This window comes from Sinocyclocheilus grahami, unplaced genomic scaffold, assembly GCF_001515645.1.
Source record: "Sinocyclocheilus grahami isolate Dianchi unplaced genomic scaffold, SAMN03320097.WGS_v1.1 scaffold743.1, whole genome shotgun sequence".
NCBI classification, from domain to species: Eukaryota; Metazoa; Chordata; class Actinopteri; order Cypriniformes; family Cyprinidae; genus Sinocyclocheilus; species Sinocyclocheilus grahami.
In genome coordinates this window covers 317,037-344,013 of record NW_015505922.1, presented here as the reverse complement: position 1 = coordinate 344,013, position 26,977 = coordinate 317,037, and the positions used below count along the sequence as shown (strand labels likewise).

The window sequence follows — 26,977 nt, the reverse complement described above, 5'->3', positions numbered from 1 at the left end:
CTATGGTTAACTAAAACTAAAACTAAAACTTAGTTAATTAATTAAAACCATAAAAAATAAACAAATAAAATAAACCTTAACTGAAGTCAAATAAAATATATTTAAAAAAAAACATTGCATGTGTATATATCTATATATAATTGCGGTTTTTATATTTGTACATTTATATTTTATATATTAATATATATATTTTTTTATAAAATTTAAATTATATTTAATTTTTTTATAAAATGTTCACTAAAAATAACAATTTGAAAAAAAGTTATTCAAATAAATTAAATGTTAACTGAAGTAAAATAAAATATTAAAACACTTGTGCGTGTGTGTGTATATACAGTATATATATATATATATTTTAATCAAATTTATGTCCAAAAACACCTAACAAAACTGCTAAAATTTTCACTAAAAATAACATTTAGAAAAATGCTACTTAAAATAAAATAAACATTAACTGAAATAAAATCGTATTTCGACTGAAATGTTTCCCTTGATGTAATAAAATAATTAAAACTAAAACTGAAGAAGAAATGAAAAACTCTACTATAAAAATTCCAATATGTATAATATAAAAATATACAATGAGTTTAAATATACAATGATGTTTTCAGTTCAGTTAATTTGTGCATATATATATATATATATATATATATATATATATACAGTGTTGGGGAAAGGTACTTTTAAAAGAAATGCATTACAATATTTCTTTACTCCATAAAATAGTAACTAATTACGTTACTTTTTATAGAAAGTAATGCGTTACGTTACTTTTGCGTTATCTGGACAGGGCTTGCTTGTTTGTTTTTATAATAAAAAAGTTATATTTTTGGCAAACATAAAAGCCTTTTCACACCAAAAGTGAAATGAATGCGCCTCAGGCTGAAGGGAAAGTACAGTAGAATGCAGAAGAACTAATTACTTTACATTTTAAAGAAAGAAGTGACTTTTGTTATATTTGCGTTATCTGGACAGGGCTTGCTTGTTTGTTTTTATAATAAAAAAGTTATATTTTTGGCAAACATAAAAGCCTTTTCACACCAAAAGTGAAATGAATGCGCCTCAGGCTGAAGGGAAAGTACAGTAGAATGCAGAAGAAGACATTTCAACACACTTCAGCAACAAAAAAAGACACAAATGTTCGTCTAGAGTAATTTGTGCTTATTAGTACAGTTGAACTGGATCATCGAAGCTCATATATATATATATATATATATATATACACATAAACTCTATGTAACTGCAAATTAAATGAAAATCAGAAAAAAATGATTGAAAATATTAATAAAACCTATAATAGTATCTCAATGATACTAAAATAACAGTGAACTTGACTGAGGAAGACAAACTTTTGCAATTAAATTGTTGTCAAAATCTACTAAATTTGCAAAAATGTATGTGTTATACAGCATACATGTCTGCCGCAGTCATTCTGGCCCAGTACATTACGAACATGGTGACCGAGTGTCTCTTAGAACAATTACTTTTAACTGTGACTTCATCTCGATCTGGACTCGTCCTTGACTTCTTTTATAAGAATAAAAGTGCGTCTGTGGCACACAGCAGCGCTCGGGGCCTATTATTACTTAAATAAATGAAGGGGTAATCATGGGTCAGTCGACTGCAGTGAAACTAGACTGAGAAACTGGGGACTCGCGGTTGTAATGACAGCAGGACGTATGCTTACAATACGTGATTTCTTTGGTGTTGTATGCGTAGAGTTTGTCTGTGTTTTCAGCAGCATACATGCTACTCTTGCTGTTTATGCAGGCTGTGCACAGTGTGCGGATTTGATGTATGCATTAATTACATTAATGACTGTATCACACATACTCTAAATCACACTTTCTATTGTTTTGTTCTTTACTCATTATTTGATTGGACAGTTTTGCGCATGAATGGATTAAAAATGCAAATGTTCCACCTTTTATTTATGAGATGATAGCTGTGTGGTTTATTAAATCTGAAACTGTCAAAAGCAAGAATCGCAACATTTCAGATGTATTGCATTTTTGATTCAGCTTATATTTGACTTTATTTACATGTATTTGTTCTTCTTGTAGGTCTTTTGCCTGGAAAGTCCCATTTATTCTAGTGAATCAGTTCATGCAAATAGATCATTTAAATGAACAGAATCAAAATAACTATTCACATTTTGATTCTTATGGTCTGGTTTCTTTTGATTCTTCTGGTCTATATGCTTCTTTTTTTCTATTTGTTCTTGTTTTACATTTTACAGTATATTCATATGAATTTAAAATTGTAATAATATTTCACAATTTTACTGTTGACTTTACAGCTGAAGAGACTTCTTTCAAAATATATTAAATATTATATATTTCTAAATTATGCATTGCTTCTTTAAACTGCTTCAGTGTAGTTAGCAACTTTTGGTTAGTAACTTAAAAGAGTAGCTTTACTATAGTTTAACTAAATATTGAGTGGTTTGTTGTTTGACTGTTTATATAGTCAATACACACATTTTCCATTCCCAGTATTTCACTGGATTCAAATCTGTGTTTTTAGAGAGAGAAATACAAGGAAGACAGTACATGGTGTTGTGTGTGCATCTGTCGGGTGTGTGTGTGTGTGCCCTTCACGTCTGTTTAATATCTCTCTCATTGCTTATCTCTAATGAGCTCTTAAAAAGCCATTTGAAGATGAATACGTCCGCTCTAATGTGACTCTGATAAGATACAAGAGATAAGCTTTCATAAAGACACGACAGCAGAGGCTGAGCAATTAGTCCAAATGGAAAGTTTTTAGAAAGCAGCAGATGCGGGCTGATACGAGCCGGTCCTCAGATGCCCTCTTTTCTTCACATTCGTAAAATACAAACAGTCAGTAGCTTCTGTCTTTATCTGCGAGAAAGCCATCTGTCCAAACCTCTCGTGTCACCGTGTTCATTACGATTTAACAGCACTGATTAAACAAGTGTTTGGATGCACTCGAGGACGTCCACAATAATGGAACAGTGCAATTAGTGCTTGCGTTTGTGTTGCAGACATGAATGATTGTGCAAATCATGCATCTTGTTGAGGAGAGCTGCTGCTTTAAGTGATCAGACGTGCAGTTGTCACCTGCTGGATGATTAAGATGAAAAGATCTGTTTCAAGTAAATGCTGTTCTTTTGAACTTTTTATTCATCAAAGAATCCTGAAAAATAAACTGTATCACAGTTTCCACAAAACTTTTTGTCAGCAAAACTGTTTTCAACATTGATAATAATCAGAAATGTTTCTTGAGCAGCAAATCAGCATATTAGAATGATTTCTGAAGATCATGTGACACTGAAGACTGGAGTAATGATGCTGAAAATTCAGCTTTGATCACAGAAATAAATGCATTTTAACATACATTCTCATGGAGAACAGCTATTTTAAATTGTAATAAAATTACACAAATGTACTGCTTTTGCAGTATTTTTAATCAAATAAATGCAGCCGTGTTGGGCATAATAGAAATATTTGAAAAAAAAAAAAAAAAAGGCAGCCGTGTTGGGGAAAAAAAAAAAATTTGAAAAAAAAAAAAAAAAAATAAAACAAATAATGAGATAAATAAAACTGATAAAGTCAGCTCTTTTAAACGGCAATATTTAGTAAGCAAAAGTTTGTACCTTTTTGAGCATTATACATTCATATGTAATATCCATATATATATATATATATATATATATATATATATATATATATGAAGTGTGTATTTGCAAAGGCAGATAACTCTGTTTTGTTACATTTTCAAAAATCATGTTTTTTATTATGTAATCATGTTTTTATTGTGTTTTAGTGTGTTAGTTAGCTGCAATTTTTAGTTATTTTTAACCCAATCTAAATAACTCAACTGCAGTTTGATTCATCAATTATTAAATTCATCAATCATTTTTGATCTGTTTTTGCAAATTAACTCTTCATACACACACACACACACACACACACACATATATATATATATATATATATATATGAATATTACATCCATGAACTTAAAGTAAATCCGAATATAAATCATAAATGCTAATTATTATAGAAAAATTTATATTTCCTTTTGATTGTTTCTAACTGGTATAATGAGATTAAATAAAATCAAAGTTCATGTAGCTCAACTGTGCAGGATTATACTTGCAACACCAAGGGTGTGGGTTTGATTCCTAGACCAAAAATACCACTTAACACAATTAATAAACTTTTACCCTGAAAGAAAGTATCTGCCAAATAAAGAAGAAAGTCTCCTGCTGCGGCTGAAGAGAAGACCAAGGTGCAGATCTCACTAATGTCTCAGATTAGGCTCAGATCCCAAAGTCTGCCATCAAACACAAGATCAATAAGATCTCGTCAAATTCTGATCTTCCATCTGCATGCATTTTATAACCCTGTACTCTTCCTGTGACACCTGTTGACTCATTTTCAGGACAAACATCTCAGTCTTCTCCGTCTCGAGCGCTTGTGAAGGAGCAGGTTGTGTGGGGCTGAGGTTGGAGTGCTGTGTGAGATGTGTATTTGCATGATTTACTCCATTGTAATTATCTGAAGGGGAAAGTGGCTTTTCCGGCGCTGAGTAATGAATATGTTGTTTTATCATCAACAGCCTCCATCAGTGTGATGAGAAAGTAATTACTATTATTTTGTCGGCTGTTTTTCAAAGGGGGCAATATAAGCAGCATCTAGATCAATCTACTTTAATAAAACGTTGGATTATATAGCCAGATGACCCAAGGATACAATTAATTAGCCTTTGCAAATGGCAAAATTTTCAATTTGAAAGTAAAAAGAAATGCTTTAAAGGCTTGGAGAGCTTCCTAAGGTACGGGTGTACCTGAATCTATTGCTCAAATTTCTCACTTAAAGAGACAGTTTGCCAATATTTTTTGTGAGTATTTATTGATTTATTCTGTCACTAATTTGTGATTCAATTTCAATTAAAACTAAGTATTTTCTTAGTATGTATGTATGCATTTGTTTGTTTGTTTGTCTACCACTATTTGGTAATTTCAGCTTATTTGTGAAGTAATATTTTGTCAGTATTTATTCATTTATTTAGTTGTTTTAAGTGAATATATATTTTTTCAGTATATATGTATATATATATATATATATATTTATTTATATATATTGTTTGTCACTTTGATGATTTTAGAGAAGAAAGCAAGTCATAAGTCATACAGGATTGGTAAATGACATAATTTTCATTTTTCTTTGAACTATTCCTTTAATGTTGTGAGAAGCATTTCATGGAAAATGAAAGATGACAAGTCACATTAAAATCATTCTCCGAATCCAAATGTCCTTCGTTTGAGGACAAACAATCAGCAAGAGTATGTTAAAAATAATCAGCACCTCGGGTCGTGAACACTTGAACTGCAGTATGTAGTCTTGAAAGACAAGCCGGTCTGTATCCGTCTGAGCAGACGCTGCCGGTGGTGTCTTCCATAAATCTTCGCCTGAGGCTGATAAAGTTAAAGCAAGACGTTAATTTGAGTACCATATGGTCGACTGGCAGTATTTTAGAAGCTGCTGTCTGCATCACATAATTTGATATTCACTCCATTTGAGAACAAGGTGAGAAAATGGTCTTGGGAGAGTCCCACTGGCGTAACAAGCATTTCTGAAGGCTGCGTTTTTGTTTGGTAATTTAATACATGGACTGAGAAATTTTTGTAATTTTTATGCTTAAGATGTGGTAAATCCTAAAATAAAATAAAACTAAATAAAATAAAATAAATAAAAACTCATTATTAAAATAAATTGTTACTAAATAATAATAATAATAATACAAATATTATTAATAATAATAAATAATTTTTCCCCCTGTTTCGTTTGTGCAATCTTTATATTTATTTATTTGTACACTTAAAATATGGTAAATAATTTATTAAACAACAATAACAGTAACAACAACAACAATATACATACAGTATACATACATATATATATATATATATATATATAAGAAAAAGTAATAATTTTGACCCATACAATATTAATTAATACAATATTAATTTTTCTTTTATGCCAAAAATCGTTAGGATATTAAGTAAAGATCATGTTCCATGAAGATATTTAGTAAATGTCCTGCCATAAATATATCAAAACTTAATTTTTGATTAGTTATACACATTGTTAAGAACTTCTTTTGGACAACTTTAAAGGTGATTTTCTCAATATTTAGATTTTTTTTTTTTGCTCCCTCAGATTCCAGATTTTCAGATAGTTGTATCTCGGCCAAAATATTGTCCTATCCTAACAAACCATACATCAATATAAAGCTTATTTATTCAACTTTCGGACGATGTATACATCTCTATTTGACCCTCATGACTGGTTTTGTGATCCAGGGTCACATATAAATATATCCTATATATGCATCTATAATGAATTTTATTTGTGTTTCTCTCTATTTCAGAATTCTTTCTGGAGTTGCTGGACAACTCGGAAAAGTCGCTGAACGACATGTTTGTGCGCACATACGGCAAACTGTACACGCACAACTCGGAGATGTTCGAGGATCTGTTCTCCGAGCTCAAGCGTTACTACACCGGCGGAAACGTCAACCTGGAGGAAGTGCTGAACGACTTCTGGTCCAGACTTCTGGAGCGCATGTTCCAGCTGCTCAACTCTCAGTACACCTTCACAGACGACTATCTGGAGTGCATCAGCAAATACACCGACCAGTTAAAGCCCTTCGGAGACGTGCCGCGCAAGCTCAAGGCTCAGGTCACCAAGGCCTTCATCGCGGCTCGCTCGTTCGTTCAAGGACTCATGGTGGGTCGGGAAGTGGCCAACAGAGTGGCAAAGGTAAGGCATCTATTTTTACACGAGTCTTCCTGCTCGTGCTCAGCTTTCACTGGACGTCTAGACAGGTCAGTGGCCTTCAGCGTCTGTCGATGAACTAGACCCCATACTGCGCAAGAGATCTGGAGAAAACATCAGTGAAGCAGAGAGATATGCTTTCCTGTGTTTTTTTTTCTAGTTCAATTACGTCCTTATGTGATGCTGACTTGTCGTTTGAGTATTTTCTTGTTTTTGTGTTCTTCTGTTTGAGTTTTTTTTCCCGCCGTCGCGTTCTGTCTATCCCTTTTACTTTCACTTTTGCAGGTGACGTGCGGATTGGTCGGCTCACTTGCTAATCATTCGGGATGAGCTGATTGGGTCTGATGATGGGAGGGGGTTGTTCTTCCATCGCGCTCGCTGATTGACATCCACCTGTGCTATATAAGGGAAATGCCAGTGTACACGAAAGCCGGCTTTGCGAACTTGGGTTGTGATATTCTTTTTGTGTGTTTGGTTTAGAGTGTGATGTGCTGTGATTGCCATGTAAAATAGCTTGCCTACTTGGCTGACCCGAAACTCCTGATCTGTGACATTTGAGAGCCTTGTAAAGATGTGTTAAAACTGGAAGGAGGTAAAGGGGTAGGTAAGTTATGTCACGTGACTTACATGGTGCACATGTAGTTTGATTTTGTTGTTAGACACACTAGGTTAGGGATTTGTGCCATTTTCTGTATTTTTTGGTTTGGTTAGTTAGTGAAGTTGAGTTACGACGTCTCGGACGTTGAAGACGTTTTCCTTTTCACATTTTTCTTTATTTTAGTTCAGGACTAGACCAAAAAGGGTTAGTTAGATTCTTTTTGGTTTTGTTACTTTTTTTTTCTTTTTGGCACAATCCAGGTTCCCTTTAACCTCCCCAGTTCTCCAATATTGTAAAGCTGCCGGTGTGTCTAAGAATTCTTTTATAAATTCTTTATTTTCTTATACATACTTATTCTCTTTTTGTTTTGTGTAAACAACTGACGCGGTCTTTAGTAATAAAGTAAGTTCACTTGATTTAGTCTCTAGTTTCAGTAATTTTCCTTCACACACCGAGTGTTAAACTGGTACTGGTCAAAACTGGTCTAATGTTCCCCTTCTTAGTCCCTAGACGCCTAAGAACTAAAGGGAGGGTCGTAACAGTATTATATTAGAATATTTAAAGTATAATATGTATTGTATTATATTAAAGTATTATTCCATTAAATTAATAAAAAAAACAATATTTATTTTTTGATTTATTTAGAATCTAATAATTTTCAAACTATATTCTTGATATACAAATTTACACATACAATAATAATTCTTATTATTATTATGAGTATAAATTATATTAATAATACTAATAATAGTATAATATATTATAATATGTTAACTTTAGTGCTTATAATATATTATAGTGTTATTTTTGATCACGCAAACATGTAAGCATGTAAATAATTTTGATATTTGGGCTTTTTACATTTTATATATATATTTAAACATAAACATGTATTTTTATGTATTTTTTGTCAAGTAAAACTTTACATAAACATGTATATTAATGTATTTAGTATTATTATTATTATTATTATTATTATCAAACTGTATATTTTATACTTACACTTGGCACATACATTAATAATAATAATTATTATTAATTTTATTAATAATAGTAATAGTAATATATATTATAATATGTTAATATATGTTGGGATTTTTTTTTCTGGTCACACAAGAATGTAAACTTGTAAATAACATGTAATTTATTTTATATATATTATATTATATTATATCATCAGCATTATTATTATCAGCATTATTATTATTATTAATTTGAATGTGTAAATATTTATTTTGATATAATTTGGGATTTTTTTTGTCAAGCACACTTTATTTTTTGTATAAACGCATAATTTAGTGAAGCCATTTATTATTTTTATTATTATTATTATTATTCAAAATTTATATTTGTTATTTATTTAGATAGTTAGTTATTGTAAACTTTTATTAGTCTTTTACACTTTGTATAAACTCCATGTATATTTTGTAGAAGCTGATATTTTGTATGTATTTTTCTGAAGGCCACTAGGTTGCATGTTTACACGAGTGTTAATGCATCTTAACAGCACAGAAGCACTTTGATGTGACAGCCGCGCGCTGGACAGGTTATGACATCCGTGATGAGAGATGCCCTGCGGAGCCACAGACGTTTTTCTGAAGGGAAGATAAAAGCCATCGGCTGGCAGCCGCAGCGGGCATCTCTGCCATCGCTCAGATCCGCCTTTGATAGCTCATCTCAATCACATTTTCCGCTGGATGTGTATGCTGTTTAATGGCTTACTGGATGATTAGAAGAATTATTGATAGATTTGCTGCTGAAGAAGTCCAGAGAATGTAGTGAGGCAGCCAGGCCTGGCCTGTTTTACGTGCTTTTGCTGAGGTAATATGTAGATAAGCTGCTTTTGTATTTGTGTTCGTCTTTGATGGCAGAGGTATTGAGGAATGACTGTTGTTTTTGTGCGTTATAAGGACCTCTGTGATGTTCAGCATGAGAGATGAGCACATCTGTCACAGATCACCGTTCACCTTAAGCTAGGGTTAAGGGCTGAGCAATATATAGCAAATTATATACAGGTTTCTGGCATGAAACTCTAGATGGCGCAATCCAATAGGTCTAACGCAATCTGACGTAATGACATCATTATCACATGGCAGCTGATTGGTTCTCTCCTGTATCGGTAGCCAATGAGCTCGCTGCTCAACATTCAAATATATGACTAGTGCTTGCCGTAGCAGTTGCAGCTTGCTTCAGAAACCCTACGCCTTCCCCAGCTCCACCTGTATAAATCTGCTACGAGGTGATCATGTATGCTATATGCTGTTATTTCATGTATGTTATAGTTGCAGCAGCAATATTTCTTACATGCTCACAGCAGCATGTTGTGGATGTATTGGCAGTAGCACGTCTCGGTGTGTGTGTGGACCTGGTTAGGACCTTGTGGGGACATTTGGTTCCCATAATGTAGGGAATTCCAGGGGGTCATTTTTTTGGTTTTGAAAATGTAAATGCAGGACGTTTTGTCTGAGGGGCAGGGTTATGGTAAAGGGGTTGGAAAATACAATATGTACAGACTAAATACTATCACACCTATGACAAAAAAAGGAAACTCAGCTTGAACCACAAAAACAGGATATGTTAAAATAAATAAACAATTAAATAACTAAATAAATGAGTACATATTTTAAAAAAATGATTATAATAATTGAGATGTGATTTTCATATATATACATTTTTTTTTTACCAGTATGTAAATTATACATAAATTATATCTCGCAATTCTGAGAAGAGAAGTCCAAATTGTGAGATGATAACTCAGAATTGTGCGAAAAAAGTCTGAATTGTGAGACATAAATTCAGAAGTGCAAGAAACTAAGTAAAAATGGTGAGATTTCCTCCTGTGGTGGAAAAAGTATAATAATAATAGCTCTCCAAGTGCTTATAGGGCACTTTCTGAGAGGAGATGTATTCCTGACCTCCGCAGGGGCCCGTCAGACAGCGTTTGAAGCGTCGGATCCTGTCAGCAGAAAGAGCTCCACGGGGTCGGAGGTCAACACGAGTGACAAGCATGTCTCGCTGAGAGGCATTCTGGGACATTTGCCCTTCTGCAGAGTGAGAAAGAGCCCCAGTCGCCTCTGTGGGCAGATACACACCAATGAAGGTCTCCTTGTCATCTTTATTCCTCCCAAAACTGCACACATATAGACAGAGATGTACATGTTTATGAACAAATCCTATCTGTATACCTTGATACCTGCTAGAATCTGCAAAATGTTAATAATTAGTTAAATGAATAAAAACAAAACAAGAGCGATAATCCAGTGAGATATATATATATACACTGTATCTCACAGAAGTGAGTACACCCCTCACATTTTTGTAAATATTTTATTATATCTTTTCATGTGACAACACTGAAGAAATGACACTTTGCTACAATGTAAAGTAGTGTGTGTACAGCTTGTGTAACAGTGTAAATGTGCTGTCCCCTCAAAATAACTCAACACACAGCCATTAATGTCTAAACCGCTGGTCACAAAAGTGAGTACACCCCTAAGTGAAAATGTCCAAATTGGGCCCAAAGTGTCAATATTTTGCGTGGCCACCATTATTTTTACTGCCTTAACCCTCTTGGCATATTTGCATAAATATCAGTTTTATAAACACAGTATTAAGAATCAAGCTTATGTAAACTTGAACGGGTTCATTTGTGTAAAATCAGTTATTTTTATTTAGTTATTTTGTGTCAATTACATGATTTTTATAATATACATACACTCTTATTGAATATATGTAAACAGAGTACTCAAAAGTACAGTGAAAGTATGGATATTGAGTGTAAATTGTATTAAAATCGAAAGTATTTACCCAAAAACACACTTGAATGAAAGTAAAAAAAAAGGAGATTCTTATTTAAGCATTTCCAATTATTCTCTCATGTGAATGATTTTCATATATATATATATATATATATATATATATATATATATATATATATATATATATGATAGTATTGCCCAGCCCAATCTCCAACAGGTTTATCTCTCTCTCGCTTTTATTAATTTCCTGTACTTTTAATTAACAGTTCACATTTACATTTACATTTATGCATTTAGCAGATGCTTTTATCCAAAGTGATCTGTATTAAAGGAACATAAGCCATTTGTGTTTTGTTTTGTTTGTATGCATCAGACGGTCGTCCGTGAACAGCTCTGAATGGCCAAAGACGTGCGCTTCTTTAAAGCTGCTTTAACAACTACACATGGATAGAAAATACATAAATATGGTCCACATAAATGTTTGAATTGTTCTGTTTTTGTCACTTTGACAGAGAGTTCACATGATTATAATTGAGCAGGATTATTCTTAGCCAATCAGGCCGTATTGTTTGTAATGGCACGTCTGTCCAATCCACAGCAGTAGGGAGAGCCGCAAATATATTTCTTGGGTAATAACATATAATTGTCATTAGGAGAAGTGTTCTTGAGAAATGCTTACTGAGACCACAGATTCTTGAAACAAAGAGTCTATAATTACTCTGTTGGACTCTGCAAATGTCTGCTATTAACAAAATGCATATTAGCAGAAGTTAATTTTCACCAAAATTGCACTAATCCTCAAATTTACCTTTAAATGTTTTAGCAGTGTATGCAAAAGTAATGATATAAGACATTTTCCTTTTAGTAAACTTAAAAAAAAAAAACAGAAAAAGTAGGTTTTGAAAGTAAGTTCACTAAAGGACATCGCCATCCAAATGAAAGTTGAAACTAATGCAGACACTTTTAATCATCTCTAATTATTTTTGTATATATAATTCATATTGCACGTACAGTTTCAGAGCCAATATCAAAGCAGGAGTCTCTCTGTCACGGAACTGCTGCTGTGTAGGAGCGCGGAGCAAAGGAGCGAGGAGACGTAGGAGAATTTTACTCATTTTAATAATCAAAAGGAAACAGAAAAACACACGTAGCAAGGTTGAAATACAGCAGAACGGACTCGAACTCAAATAGGGCAGATAACGAGGGGCAGACAGGTGATGAGGATAACTAATAACAAGGAACAGGTGATTACTAATAATGGGAAAAAGACCAAATAAAGACAAACAGGAACACACACGTGATACTCTCAGAGTGAATTGAATAAAAAAGTAATTAGCAAATTATTCATTTATTGTTCCTAACAGATGAGAAGTTCGTATACGTTCAAATATTAATATCTCTGAAAATAGGTTTTATACGTTTTATCTGTTTGAAATGTCATTCATATTTTATTATATTATAATGCAATATAGTATAATATAATTACACTTTATTTTAACCAATAAATAAGTCATTATCAAATATATAATACACAAAATATTAAAAGTTCATGTACTTTCAAATGTTAATGTCTATGAATTATTGAATATGAATGATTTATAATATAATATAATATAAAATATAATAATATATGATAATATATCAAATATATAATTATGTACATTTATAATAGAAGTTGTTTTCATCCGATTGGAGCAACTGTTGTTATGTTTCTTGTTTTTAAGTATGTGTATTTTTAATGTCAGTGTGCAGAAATCATCTGAAACACACTGGTCTGCTCGGGAATAAACAGCTCCTATTACATATTTGGGATTAATTGCAATCTGAGGCCTCATTGCTGTTTTCCGTGAATTAAGCACTGAAAATCCCACTCATATTAGATTATGAGAACTATTTGGAGAATTCCATGCTGTGCTTGGAATTTTGAAAGGGGCAAAAGAAGATTTAGCAGATTATTATTATTATTATTTTTCCAGAGATTTGAGGATAAAGTTATTTAAACTGCTGCAAAACAGCATTAGAGTATTTAGAGGCGTGTGTGTGGTATCTGATTTAAAGGAATAGTTCACCAAAAAATGAAAATGGAAATTTGCTGAAAATGTACTCTCAGGCTATCCAAGATGTAGATGAGTTTGTTTCTTCATCAGATTTGGAGAAATGTAGCATTGCATCACTTGCTCAGCAATGGATGCTCTGCAGTGAATGGGTGCCGTCAGAATGCGAGTCCAAACAGCTGATGAAAACATCACAATAATCCACACCACTCCAGTCCATCAGTTAACATCTTGTGGAGAGAAAAGCTGTGTGTTTTTAAGAAACAAATCCATCAATAAGATGTTTCAACTTTAGACTGTTGCTTCTGAGTACAAGTCTATAATCCATAATATTGCTTTCTCCAGTGAAACAGTTGTCTCGTCTGAATCAGGAGAGAAATCTGCACAGATCAAGCACTGTTAACAAGAGAAAACAGTTCAAAACAGCTCTAAACAAATATGTCAGTAGATTTTGATGTGAGAGAACAACAAGAGGTGGACTTTTTCACTGGAGGAAGCGTTATTATGGATTATGGGCTTGTGTTTTAGCCAGAAGCAACACTTTTAAAGTTAAACTGTGTTAATGATGGATTTGTTTCTTACAAACACACAGCTTTTCTCTTCATAAGAGGAGTGGTATGATTTAATTGTGTATTATTGTGATGTTTTTATCAGCTGTTTGGACTCTCATTCTGACGGCACCCATTCACTGCAGAGGATCCTTTGGTGAGCAAGTGATGCAATGCTACATTTCTCCAAATCTGATGAAGAAACAAACTCATCCTAATCTTGGATGGTCTGAGGGTGAGAACATTTTCAGCACATTTTCATGTTTTTGTGAACTAATCCTTTAAGACTGTTGTGTGTGAACTAAAACGGCATGTTGTTATTAAAACAAAGAAAATGAAAGTTAAAAATGTAAATACCTTTCACGTCATTGAGTAGTTGCGATTGCCTGAGCTTAAACCACATTAGATTCATGACACTGTGCATGTGAATGCAAACTTCTAGATAAGCAAGCTCAATTTCACAGTCTTTGTGTTCTGAAATGCAGTTCATAATGCAGCACAAGTGCACATTGTATTCTTACCGCTGCTTTTTAACTGCATGGCACAGATGCATGAAGGAAAGTCAGTCACTCTTTTGAATTTTGCAAGAATGCACTTAAAGTATGTACAATGTTTAAAGTATGCATTCATAAAATCAGTTGTCCGAGTATTTGCATTCATGTGTGTGTACTTGCAAGGAGTATGTTTCTTGCTTTTAGCTTTTAGAAGGCAACGATAGGGAACTTTTTTTTTTTTCACCAGGATATTATATTTTGAAGAGTTCAAAGAGAGCTTTGATTTTTTTACAGACATAAATCCTGATCCTAATAAGAGCCTAAGCAAATCACTGTTCAGTGTAAACATGTTAGAAATATAAGTTGCATAGCTGCATTTCAAAATAATGCGAGCTTGACCTTAAAGCGAACTTTGGAAGTTCTCCATGCTTTATCAGGCCTTTTCGTTAAAAAAGAAACTCTTTTCTTACAGTTGGGAGGATAGAGTTGCCTGGTTCAATAGGATCAGTAGCCTGTCTGTCTGCTGAACAGACGTCTGTTAGTGTCTCATTGATGGTTTCTCATGGGAACGCCACCGATTTTCAAGTGCACATACTCTTTTTGTTTGAGAGCTGAGCTCGCCACATTGTTTACAAGAAGGCCACATTCTGTAAAAACAGCAATTCTTCAAGTGTTTGTGAAAGAGTTTACCTGAAATGACATGACTAAATGCTCATTTTTGCATGAACTATTTAGCTGCATAAGGATACCTCCGTCACCGGTTGACACTGTCATTTTAGTACTGAGATACTATTATAGTATTTAATTCACATTTTTAATCAGATTTTATTTTTATATTAGTTTTATTCGTTTTTATATTAGTTTTTATTTTAATATTTGATAGAATTATAGTAAAAAATACAACACGATGTACTGTATTTATATGAAAGAATTTCCAAATTGATTATTTATAGGTGTTTTCCAGGTATATTTTGAATTTTGTACTAGGTGTAATAGGTACTTTGTACTAGGTGTTTTTTTTATTTTTTATTTTTTTCTTCTTAATTAAATAAATAAATACATAAAATGAGAAATGTCACCAATTAGCTAAACTAAAAGTTTTAATTTTCTTTTAACATATTTTTATCTTAAGTTTTTAACGTTTTTAAACATTAAAACATAATTTAATGTTTTAAAAAATTTGAAATGTTGCCTTGTCAACTAGCTGAAATAATAATATTAATAAAGTTAAAATTGTATTTTATTATTATTATTACCCACCCATTATTATTATCATTGAGATACTTTTATAGTTTCTATTAATATTTTGAATATTTTTTTATTATATTGAATGTTTTTTTTATGTTTGTATTTTAATTAAATTTTATATCAGTTTTAGTTATTTATACACAAAGTTAAACTAAATTTAAATGAAAAATGTTGCCAACTGGCTGAGGAAAAATAATAATAATTTTAATTCTGTTAATATTCATTCATTCATTCATTTATGTATTTGTGTTTGTATTTACTTACTTACTTACTTACCTACCATAGTATAATTTACCTGAAATGTTGTAACTAAATGCTATTTTTTGCTGGTCTTGGCATGATTATTTTATGATTATAAAGATACTGTTATAGTTTTATTAATCTTTTGAATAAGTGTTGTATTCTATTTTAATTTTAATTTTAGTTTAAGTTTCATTAATTTTTTGTGTTTTTTTCCTTTGTATTTTTTTTTTTGTCAATATGTTTATTAATTTGTATTTCAGTTTTAATTATTTTACTACATCAAGTTAAATTAAATTAAACATTTTTCTAATAAGATTGATTACATTTTATTTATTTATGTATTTATGAAAATAGTTTTTTTTAATGGTTTTAGTTTTAGCTTGAATAACCCTGCCTCTGTATTTAGTACGTCTGTGTGCATGTGTGTGGTTGGTGTTCTCAGTGTGTTGGTTGGTAATTGAGCATCAAAGCTGTCAGAGGCCGTGTTGTGACATTATGTGGGTGCGTTCCTGCCGCCCGCCGTGTCCCTGACGACCCCTAACATTTGAGACACGGCTGAAGTGCAGACTCTGTCAAGTGCGGCACCTTTCATCAGCGAGCGGGCGGGTGGCCCAAGAGTGTAAACCTAACACCGTATGACACTCCGGCCTGAGCCTGAGGAGTTGGCCCGGGAGTGAAGGGGACCGCCGGAGATCAGGTAGACAGATGCCCGGCTTACGGTATTTTCCTTTTAGTAAGCCAGAGTATGTCGGGGATCATCAAAAAAGCAATCGTCTGAAGCAGTCACATGGAGGTGCGGGAGGATCTGATGGGTAGGAATGATAAAAGATAAAACATGGCCCTTCACCTTCACGGCCGCAGATAGCTGGTTCGCCGAGGACGCTTGGGGTGACTTTTTCCGCCTGTCCTACCTGACTGTTAAGAAGGGCCTTTTGACTTTACAATAAGTGACACTAGACCAGCCTCGCTGGGACTGTCTTTCTCCTCGGCTTTTCATTTTAAAATCCTGCCAGCCGTGTGTCCTTCCTGCGCAGAAAGAGCCTTTGAAAGTGCACAGATGTAAAGTGAAGCAACGGGCCCCATTACACATACAAAACAGCCACAAAGTTCAAAAGTGAGCACAGCGGGGAATAGCAGAAACACACTGGCTTGTAGAAGTAGGCAAAAAAGAAAATAGAACATTTGTAAAAAGTTAAATATTTTTAGCAATATATTAATGTAGCTTAGGGATATATATATATATATATTACAGCATTTATTAATCTATGTTTGTTAATCTTTGTTAGCATTACTTAAATAGCAATTTGTTTGTTGTTGTTTGATTGTTATTTCACAGTGCATTAACTTACATTAATAGGTGCAACTTTTGATGTATTAATAGATGTTGAATTTAACATTAGTTAAGATCAATAAATGATCAAGTATTATTTCTTGTTAGTTCATGTTAACTAATGTAGTTAACCAATGTTAACTTGCATTTTAGGTAGATTATTAATAATTATATTTATTGAAAAAGAACACACAGGGCATTACATATAGAGAAAAAAAATCCATGCTTTCAGATTTAAAATCCAAGCACAAAAGGCTGCATTTAATTTAATTTAATTTAATTTTTTATGTTTATGTTTTGTGCTGTTTTCATTGCAAATGCATGGCAAGCAGCCCTTGCCGTTGTGTCGCTGGCAGTCACTGAACTGCTCTTTAGATGACTGTTTGTATCTCTTTGATTCAATTTGCTGGTGTTAATGAGGGTCAGACTATTGTTCCTATGATGCTGTTTAAATAGTATAATGCAATGCCTCATAGTTACCATCTCCATTTTAATTACTCACCAAAGACTATTTTGACTTGCTCTCAGCTCTTTCTGAGCATTAGAGTAATATTCTGGGTTAAATACAAGTTAAAGAGAATTCCTCAGAAAATACTTTTGAATATGGAACCATGAAAATCTAAAATGACCCAATAGACAACAGTAAGCACAACACAGAAACTGTTAACTTGTTTTTACATCTGAGTGTGTTTTTATTTATTTATTGGTATTTACACTAACTTTAACATGTATTAAAATGTGAATAGTCCTTTCATTTTTGAAATGACCTTGCAATAATACAACCACCAAAATGTTCTCACATAAAAGTGGCTTTGAACTCCTTCTCCTCTTGAATGTATTTTTCTGTGGATGTAATTGGCTGTCTCTCACTATAATACAGCAGGGAACATTAGAAGTGGCTGTTTGTGATTTGCACTTTGGCAAGAAATTGGCTGAAAAGAGCATAGCAATAAAGACTTTGTTACCTTCAGCAAAATTGTTCTCAATAATGTCTCGATAAAGCCTATTGTATAGTTGACGATAATGTCGCATTCACTAACCATGTCTGAAGTGTTGCCTTGTCTGCTTCTTCATAAAAGTGTATTTGAGTTTGTGTTTTTTCTGAACGTCATGGGTTTTGTTATTTGGGGGGGAAACAGTCTAATATTTGGACTTATTTTAGTGAGGCAAGTCACTTGTTTTATTGCCAGTTGCTTGTTAGAAAGATCTTGCAATCTGAGATTGCGTGTATGTTATGTATGTTGTATGTATCATATTTAAGAGTTGAATGCACATGTACACCACCACAAAGTCGTTATTATGAGTGGGAAACATATCTTTTTTCACTTTTAACTGTAAGTTTCAGAGTTGTTTGTAAGTGAGAAAACATGTCAGACGCAGTGGATGTATTGATGGTAATACTGATTAATTTATATTGGTGGTAGTATTGATTAATAATAATAATAATAATAGTTGTATTATTATTTTTAAGTGTATTATTATTCTTAGTACTGTACAATTAATAATATATTTGAATAATATATTTTAACGATTATTATTATTTTTAAGTTGCGTGTGCAAAATACAATAGTATTCTATAATTAATGTATTTTAGGAATGGAAATGACATATTTAGAGTTTTGATATTTGGGATATGGTCATTGCGCTACTTTGGGGACTACTTTAACCCCCCAACCCCCCATTCCCCCCAAGCCCTCCACCACCACCACTGTCCTCTTTTTTTGAAAACTAAAATATGGTCACCCTAATAAAAATCTCTATCTTGCTCCGATCTGTGTATTGAATGCATCTGTCGTAATTATGACATCCCAACCAGTTAATACTGTAGAAGTTACATCCTTGTAAAAGTCCTCAATCTGTCGTCCACATTTCACAGCCTCAATATTGGCTCACACCCATGATCAGCAGCAGTGTCGTATAATCTTTATGAAAATTCAGATCTGCCACCCGGACGAATCTGTGCCCTTGAAAGTCGTAGAGGAAGAGGAAGAATCTGATGAGCATCTGAGCACATAAAGAGTCAGTCGAGCGTGATCCACCGCAAATACAGCGACGGCACGCTTGTCGTTATTACCTGGCTCTCTCTCGTGTGTGTGTGTGTGTGTGATGTGCGGTACTGAGCTGATTGTTTTGGATGCAGCGTCTCAGCTGGAAGGTTAAACTGTCACTGTACTCTCACTGGCTCTCGCTCGTCCTCAGATGCCGTTCAGTTCTGACTGAGCATTAGAAATGTGCTGAAAGAAAGGCAAAGTTGGTGAATCTTGGTTTAGAGATCCATGTTTTGAGGCCCGTAACATACGCACAAATGCTGATGCTTTTAGCTGTGCAAGCTTTGAGACATTTGCAGCTAGTTACTTAATGTTAATATGGTATTATTTATATGCTTTTATAGTATGTATGGCAATATTTTGCAATAGGGTCACATTTGATAAGTAAATATTAGTAAATATTGAAATTAACTAACTAAGATGTTAATGCTGTATGTTAACAAACCTTAAACCTTAAACACTTAAAAGGTTATGAAACCTTTTAAATGTTACCCCATTTGAGATTTTTATCTGCACTTTTGATATGTGCTTTTGTAATTTTTATTTTTATTTGTATTTATTTATATTGTCCAGTTGCTCATATAACGTTTCTAATTTTAATCTAGGGTTTTAGTAAAATTTGTACTCTAATATTTATATCTTTGATATTTTAGCTTTATTTCAGTTTTAACAATGATTTAATAATTTTATTAAACTATAAAAATGCTTTAGCAAAGCTTTAGTTTTAGTGAAATTAAATAGTTATTAAATATTAATAGTTATTACATACAAGGGATATCGTATATAACTAACTTAAAACAAAAACTAAAACAATACAAAAACATTTTAAACCTAAAGAATTAAACGTTCACTGAAATAATTTTCATATATATTCCTAAATAAATTAAATAAAACAAAGTTATTAAAACTTAATAATAAAATAAAAATAATAATTTAAAATATAAAAATAAAGAACAATTCTAAATATTTATTAAAACTATAATGGCATCTCAAGGACAATGAAATAACACAGACACAGATGTATGTGCAACAATTGAGTTTGCATGTTTGCATTAAATATGTTTTTGGCTCTTTTGTTTCAGTAAGGATATGAATGTTCATCTCCAGAGGAGGAAAATATTTATTAAAACTATAATGGCATCTCAAGGACAATGAAATAACACAGACAGATGTATGTGCAACAATTGAGTTTGCATGTTTGCATTAAATATGTTTTTGGCTCTTTTGTTTCAGTAAGGATATGAATGTTCATCTCCAGAGGAGGATTTTATTGCTCAAAGGTTGCTCTTTCAGAGATCTGCTCAGGAGGTCTTAATGGAGATTTTAAGTAGCCTATGTTTAATTTAAAGATCACCGTCTCTCTGATGTTTCTTATAAAATGCCTTTAGACACAAATGAGCTGACATACAGTAAGATTATAGAGTTATAAGCTTAACTCTAGAGGAGACACATTTGAGTATTTTTTTTCTTTAGGAAACAGACCTAGGAAACAGAAGCAAACATTTCTGTTTGCTTTCCATTTCAATTTCATAGTCATTTTGGACAGAAGTTGCAATGTTAAAGAGATTTCTCTATCTCCTGTTGAGTGTGACATTGTTCTGAATAATCATATGTTTCAGGAGTGTGATCATGCAGCAGGAGTGTAAGAAATCTTGTTGTGTGGGTTGCTTCTGTTGCCTGGGGCGTAAGCAAAGGTGCTCTTCAAGAGTTCAGTCAAGGTTGGTTTAGTTTGTGAAAGATGTGCTAAGTTGTGCTGGCATGTTAGTTTCAAATTTTTCCATCCATTCATTTTCCAAACCGCTCGTCCTGTGTGGAGTATAGTGGGAGTTTTAATATTTACTCGAATGAAGGTGAGGTCAACACAGAGTGAGGTCAATAAACATTGCATGTATGTAGATATATATTTATATATCTTTATCATGTGCATGTAAGAGTATTCGTTTTGTAGAATGTGTATCCTGCACTACTGAATTCACATTTCCTCTTTACCCACTCTTTTAGCCGTCTTTCTAGATGGCAGATGGTGTGTTGACTTTTGCGGTGTTAGTTCACTGGCAGTGCCAATGAGGCTAATGATGCTGGCCGGACATGCCTAATGTCCAATAGAAAGGCCATGGGATGCTGGCGTGAGTGCTAATGTAAATCTGTAGAGAGATTGAGCTTTATTTGGATTAGTAGGACAGTGTGCAAATCTAGTTTGTGTCATCGCCAGCAGATTTCTGCGCTTGCATTCCATACGAGCTTTTGTGAAATAAACAACGATTACCGGAGCGCTGGAGGGATGATGTGTTTTTGTAAACCAACCTGTAAGTTCACATCACTCTGATTCCCTCAAAAACACTGTAGGATTTTTCCATTGGCTTTTGAATTATTGCAGAAAATGAGTTCTGTGACTGACAATTTTATGATTCATGCATGGTTTGTTTTACAAGATAACCTTCACAAAGTAAAAGTTACACTATAAATTAAACTATATCATGGTCGCATGACGCTTCTTCTGAAGCATGAAGTCGCTCTTTCAATTTATTAAAAACCAAAAAACCAAAAAAAATCTATGAAAGATTGAGTTATATTTGTTTGCATAAGTTAGTTATAAACGCAACGAAGCTGTTAAATCAACTACTAATGAGTTTACCTGTTCAGCATGAAAGACTATATTATATACACTATAAAATTGTAAATAAAATTCCAAGTAAAATTCCAATTTTAATTTATAATTTCTCATTTGATTAGTTTAAGTAAATAACAAACAAAAAAAAAAAAACACAAAAAATTATATAGCTTTAGACATTTAAAGAAAATTAAGAAAAATGACACAAATAACAAACTTTAACTGAAATTAAAATCAAAACAAAACTAATTCGCTGTCTTAAACTATACAGTGCCATGTAAAGGTTTTTACCCCTTTCTGTTTTTTCTTTTTTGCATATTTGTCACACTTAAAAGATTCAAATCAAACAAATTAATATTACACAAAGATAATGCAAGTAAATACAAAATGCAGTTTTTTAAATAATGATTTCATTTATTAAGGGAAAAAAGCTGTCCAAACCTGCCTGGCACTACGTGAAAAAGTAATTGCCCCCTAAATCTAATAACTGGTTGTGCCACCCTTTGCAGAAACAACTGTAATCAAGCATTTGCGATAACTGGCAATGAGTCTTTCACATCGCTGTGGAGGAATTCTGGCCCACTCTTCTTTGCAGAATTGTTTTAATTCAGCCACATTGGAGGGCTTTCGAGCATGAATGGACTGTTAAAGGTCATGCCACAGCATCTCAATCGGATTTAAATCCGGACTTTGACTTGGCCACTCCAAAACCTTCATTTTGTTTTTCTTGAGCCATTCAGAGGTGGACTTGCTGGTGTGTTTGGGATCATTGTCCTGTTGCATAACCCAAGTGGTCACAAACTGACGGCCAAACATTCTCCTTCAAGGTTTTCTGATAGAGTGCAGAATTCATTCTTCCATCAATTATGGCAAGCGTTGGTTGGCCAGCCGCTCCTGGGAAGGTTCAGCACTGTTCCAAGCGTTCTCCATTGGATAATGGCTCTGACCGTGGTTCTCTGGAGTCCCAAAGCCTTATAAATGGCTTTATAACCCTTTCCAGACTGATTCTTGTCAACTGTTTTGTTTCTCATCGAAAAAAAAAAAAACGGAAGGGGGCCAAAACCTTTTCACGGCACTGTATATGTCAACAATACTAAAATAACAGCCTCAGTTGTTCCTTTTAGCCACTTTTTTTAACTTCAATCTTTGTTTTATTTCACTCTTAAAAATAAAGATTTCAAAAAAGGTTGCTCACAGTGATCCCATTTAAGAACCTAAAGAACCTTTCGATGAATAATTCATCTTAAAAGAATAGCATCAAGACAATCTAAAGAACCGTTTTCCACCATGAAGCAATGGAAAGGTTCCATTGATGTTAAAGGTTTTTAATGGAACCTTCAATACTATTAAAGTAGCTTTGATTTTAAGAGAGTTCCACTTAGAAAAATCCTACTTTGCAAAGTGCCAAAGTCCCAGTTAAGACCTGAGAAGTTCTTGAGGAGCCCAGCGTCTTCCTGTTCGCTTCGGGCCCTTATTAACTGCTCATGTCACTTCTCGCACCTTCTCAGCCCTTCTCTGACATTTGAAAGGAAAGAGAGGAACAGAAGGAGGTGCCGCATCTTCGGTGATCTGATTATCTCATATCCAAGCCTACACTCGCAAGCTGTTTCGCTCTTTCAGTGTGTGTTGGGGTTGATTCTGGAGGCTCGTGCCAGGTTGGATCGGGCCTACTGTCATAATAACTGTGGATTAGATCCATCTGCTGACAGGAATGTTCTTTTTGTCGTGCCAAAAGCGTCACATTAGAGCGGCTCTAAGCTCGCGGCATTGCATCGCATCTCTTAAAACCCTTCAGGGTTAATACCGCGCCTTTTCCTAAAACCATTGGTCATATATTTTCATTCCCAGATGCAGCTGACGAGTCTCAGGATTTGTTCAGCAAGATTTCCCATGGGTCGCTTTACCCTGGCTATGCGGTTCAGCGCTGAATGAGAAATCAAATGTGCCAGGCTTAAAATGGAACACAATGTACCCAACAGGATTTCTGTGCAGTCGCTCAAAGGCATTTTATCTTCTCTCCGTACACGCAGCACTGTGTATTATTGTGCGTTATGGTTTTTTATACGCAGGACTCCCCGTTTCAGATTTATGCTGAAGGCGTTTCCTTGCAGAAGGATTGAGCAACACGCTGATATAATGATATCCTTGTGCACTTAGGATTCGAAGCCCACATATTTATATTTAAAGGTTATGTACGCAAGATAATAATGCAAATGCACTGAATTCCATTGGAATGGATGTAAATGGATGAAGTGTGACTGAACGCATTTAGGCTTTTCTATATACGTTGACTAATGTGAATTAGCAAGCATTTAGCAATCTGTTCAGAGGCTCAGAAGAGAATGTATAAAGACATGCAAGTCCACTTGTGGTTTCTGAAATCTAATTTGTTGTTTTCCTGCTTGGTTTCAAGCTGACCCGGCTCTTTTCAGAGCCACAGACCGGATCTTTAGACATTACAGTTTGTGAAACGCTCCATCAGAGCTGCTGGATGATGTGCATTAATGTGATGCTAATTGAGAATCCTTCATTTGAACCGGATCATTGATTTGAATCTTTATATTGACTTGTTGTTCATTGAATTGAATCTTTTACATTTAATCTGTGATTCGAATATTTGCATCAAATCTTCAAATCTTGCATTAAATGTGAAATCGTTCTATTAAAGGAAGAATTTATACACTGTAAAAATAGATTTTTCGAAATTTAGAATATTGTGGCACATTTGACAAGAAATTGCTATTCTTTTTTTTTTACTTCAGAATTTCATGTTTAATTCGATGTCACTCACCTTTTCTTTGTAATTGTTTGTGAAACTTACTTTAGTTTTTGATTTTTTTTTCTGAAATAGATTTTTTAACCATGTGAAAGTCTTTACTGTCACTTTTGATTAATTGTAATGCATTTTTGATGAATACAAATATGAATAATAAGCTAAAAATAATATTGCTAATAAACACATACAGACTCCATACGCTTGAACAGTAATGTGTATAGAGCAAATTTTTCATTTTCCCCTCTCTTATTAATCCAAATTTTGCAATACTTCATGTAACCATTTCATAAAAATTCATTTCTGAGATACAACTCTTCATTCATGGCAGTGGTTTTGTGAATAAATCGTTCTCTTTGTTCTAAAAAATACAGATGGTACGGATAAATATCTTGTTTTTTTTTTTTGTGAGAAAAATCTTGGATCAAATGTCAAATATGTTAACTTTACTCTTTAGCATAGGGAACAATTCTCACTTTTTCATTCTCACTTTATTCTCTAGTTGCTTATTAGCATGCCTGTTATTAACATATTGGCTGTTTATTAGTACTTATAAAGCACATATTCTGCATGACCATATTCTAACCCTAATCCTACCCAATACCTAAACTTACTTAATATTAATAAGCAGCAAAGCAGCAGAGTTTATTGAGGTAAAAGTCATAGCTGATGGTTTGTTAATGGTATAAGAAGTGGACCTTAAAATAAAGTGTGATTGAAATATCACAGTAAAGTAAAAGTATTTTGTGGTATTTGTGCCACTGAGCACTAGAGTTTCCATTTCTATTCAGTGCATTCTATGTCAGTTTGTATATGCTAATTATTTCAAATATTATATATATTTTTTAAAAGGTGTCTGTTATGAACAATTCTATTAGACAGTTTAATTCATGAAGACTACTGATCTATTCTGTATCTATTTTGAGATTAATGTGGTCGAATTGAGCATTGCATTGAGAATAGTTCAAATGAAAGTTTCTAAAATGACACTGAAATGTTTGAAATGTTTCAGTGTGGTATCCGTGCCTCGCATGTTGACGGCAGATTGTCAAACTGGGGCCTGTTTTGGCCGTCGGCCTGTAAGCAGACTCGCAGCTCGAGGGATTTGACGATTGTGACCGGCTGCTGTGAAAAAAGAGGGATTTTATTGGAATCGACTGCTATTGTGGAAATGCGGAGCTCATAAATGACTCGCGGGTCTCAGGAAATCTCGGCTGCTGATCAAGCTTATTGTATGTTTCATTCTCCACGGCTTTGGTTGATTCCTGGGCTTTTCTGTTTGATTTGCGACAGGGATATCAGAGCATCACGAGGAAGGCTACTTTACTTTGATAAAAAATGCAATGTTTTGCATGCTTCGAAACATGGAAATGACCTGGTTTGTGCTCCTGCATATCATCTTGCATGTTGAACCTCATATTTCTGCTCCATCCCTGCCAGGCATTTCTTCTGCGTGTCAGGATTGTCAAAGTTAAGATAGATTGGTGGTGGAAATATGTAGTGGGCAAACCCGCAGGAACATTTTATTGCTCACAGGTTACTCTTTAATATCTCCACGCTATGGGTACATGAGCATGCCTCTGGAATAAATCATTTTGTTGACCTCAAATGCCTACGATCTATACTATTTATTGGCTTGAGGAATTTCATTACTTTTATACATCAGTGCACTTGGACAGCTCCATTTTAAAGATATGCGACTGGTGATGTTTTTAAAAGCAGGGTCTGTATGAAAAAAAATATTTGAAAGAGGTCTTTTATGCTCACCAAGGCTGTATTTATTTGATAAATACAGTAAGAACAGTAAAATTGTGAAATATTATTATGAATCAAAATAGCTGTTTTCTATCCGAATGTATGTTAAAATGTAATTTATCCCTGTAATCATACCTGAATTTTCAGCATCATTCCTCCAGACTTCAGTGTCATATGGTCCTTCAGAAAACATTCTAATATGCTGATTTGCTGCTCAAGAAACATTTCTGATTATTATCAGTGTTGAAAACAGTTGTGCTGCTTCATATTTTTGTGGAATCTATTTTATTTATTTATTTTGATTATTTTAATGAACACCAAACGTTTGAACTGTAATGTCTAATTTAGAAGAAATTTCTCCCTCCCTTATTAATACAAATTTCACAATATTTCATTTGGTCTTTGGTGTTTCTTTATTTACAGCACTTTTGTGAATGAATCTTCTTCTTTGGTATACACATTTACAGACTTGCTGACTGTACAAATAAATATCAAATTAATTGAAGATATGTTTAGGTTTTTATGAGAAGTTGTAAAGTTTTTTTTTTTTTTCTTGATTTTAAAATCTTGTATAATGGAAATTAAATCTGAAAAGACAAGGCACTCTTAAAAAATAAGAAAGGAAAAAAATCTATCTATCTATCTATCTATCTATCTATCTATCTATCTATCTATCTATCTATCTATCTATCTATCTATCTATCTATCTAT

The 26,977-nt window shown here is 33.5% G+C and overlaps 1 protein-coding gene across 1 annotated transcript in view; it reads left to right on the top strand.

Annotated features, from left to right (window-relative positions):
* Positions 1-1,608: 1,608 nt before the first annotated feature.
* Positions 1,609-26,977, top strand: part of LOC107560793 (glypican-6-like) — a 113,362-nt gene continuing 87,993 nt past the window's right edge. The window contains exons 1-2 of the mRNA XM_016245061.1: positions 1,609-1,612; positions 6,400-6,791. Coding sequence (XP_016100547.1) covers positions 1,609-1,612; positions 6,400-6,791 — 396 coding nt within the window. The remainder of the gene's footprint in view (positions 1,613-6,399; positions 6,792-26,977) is intronic.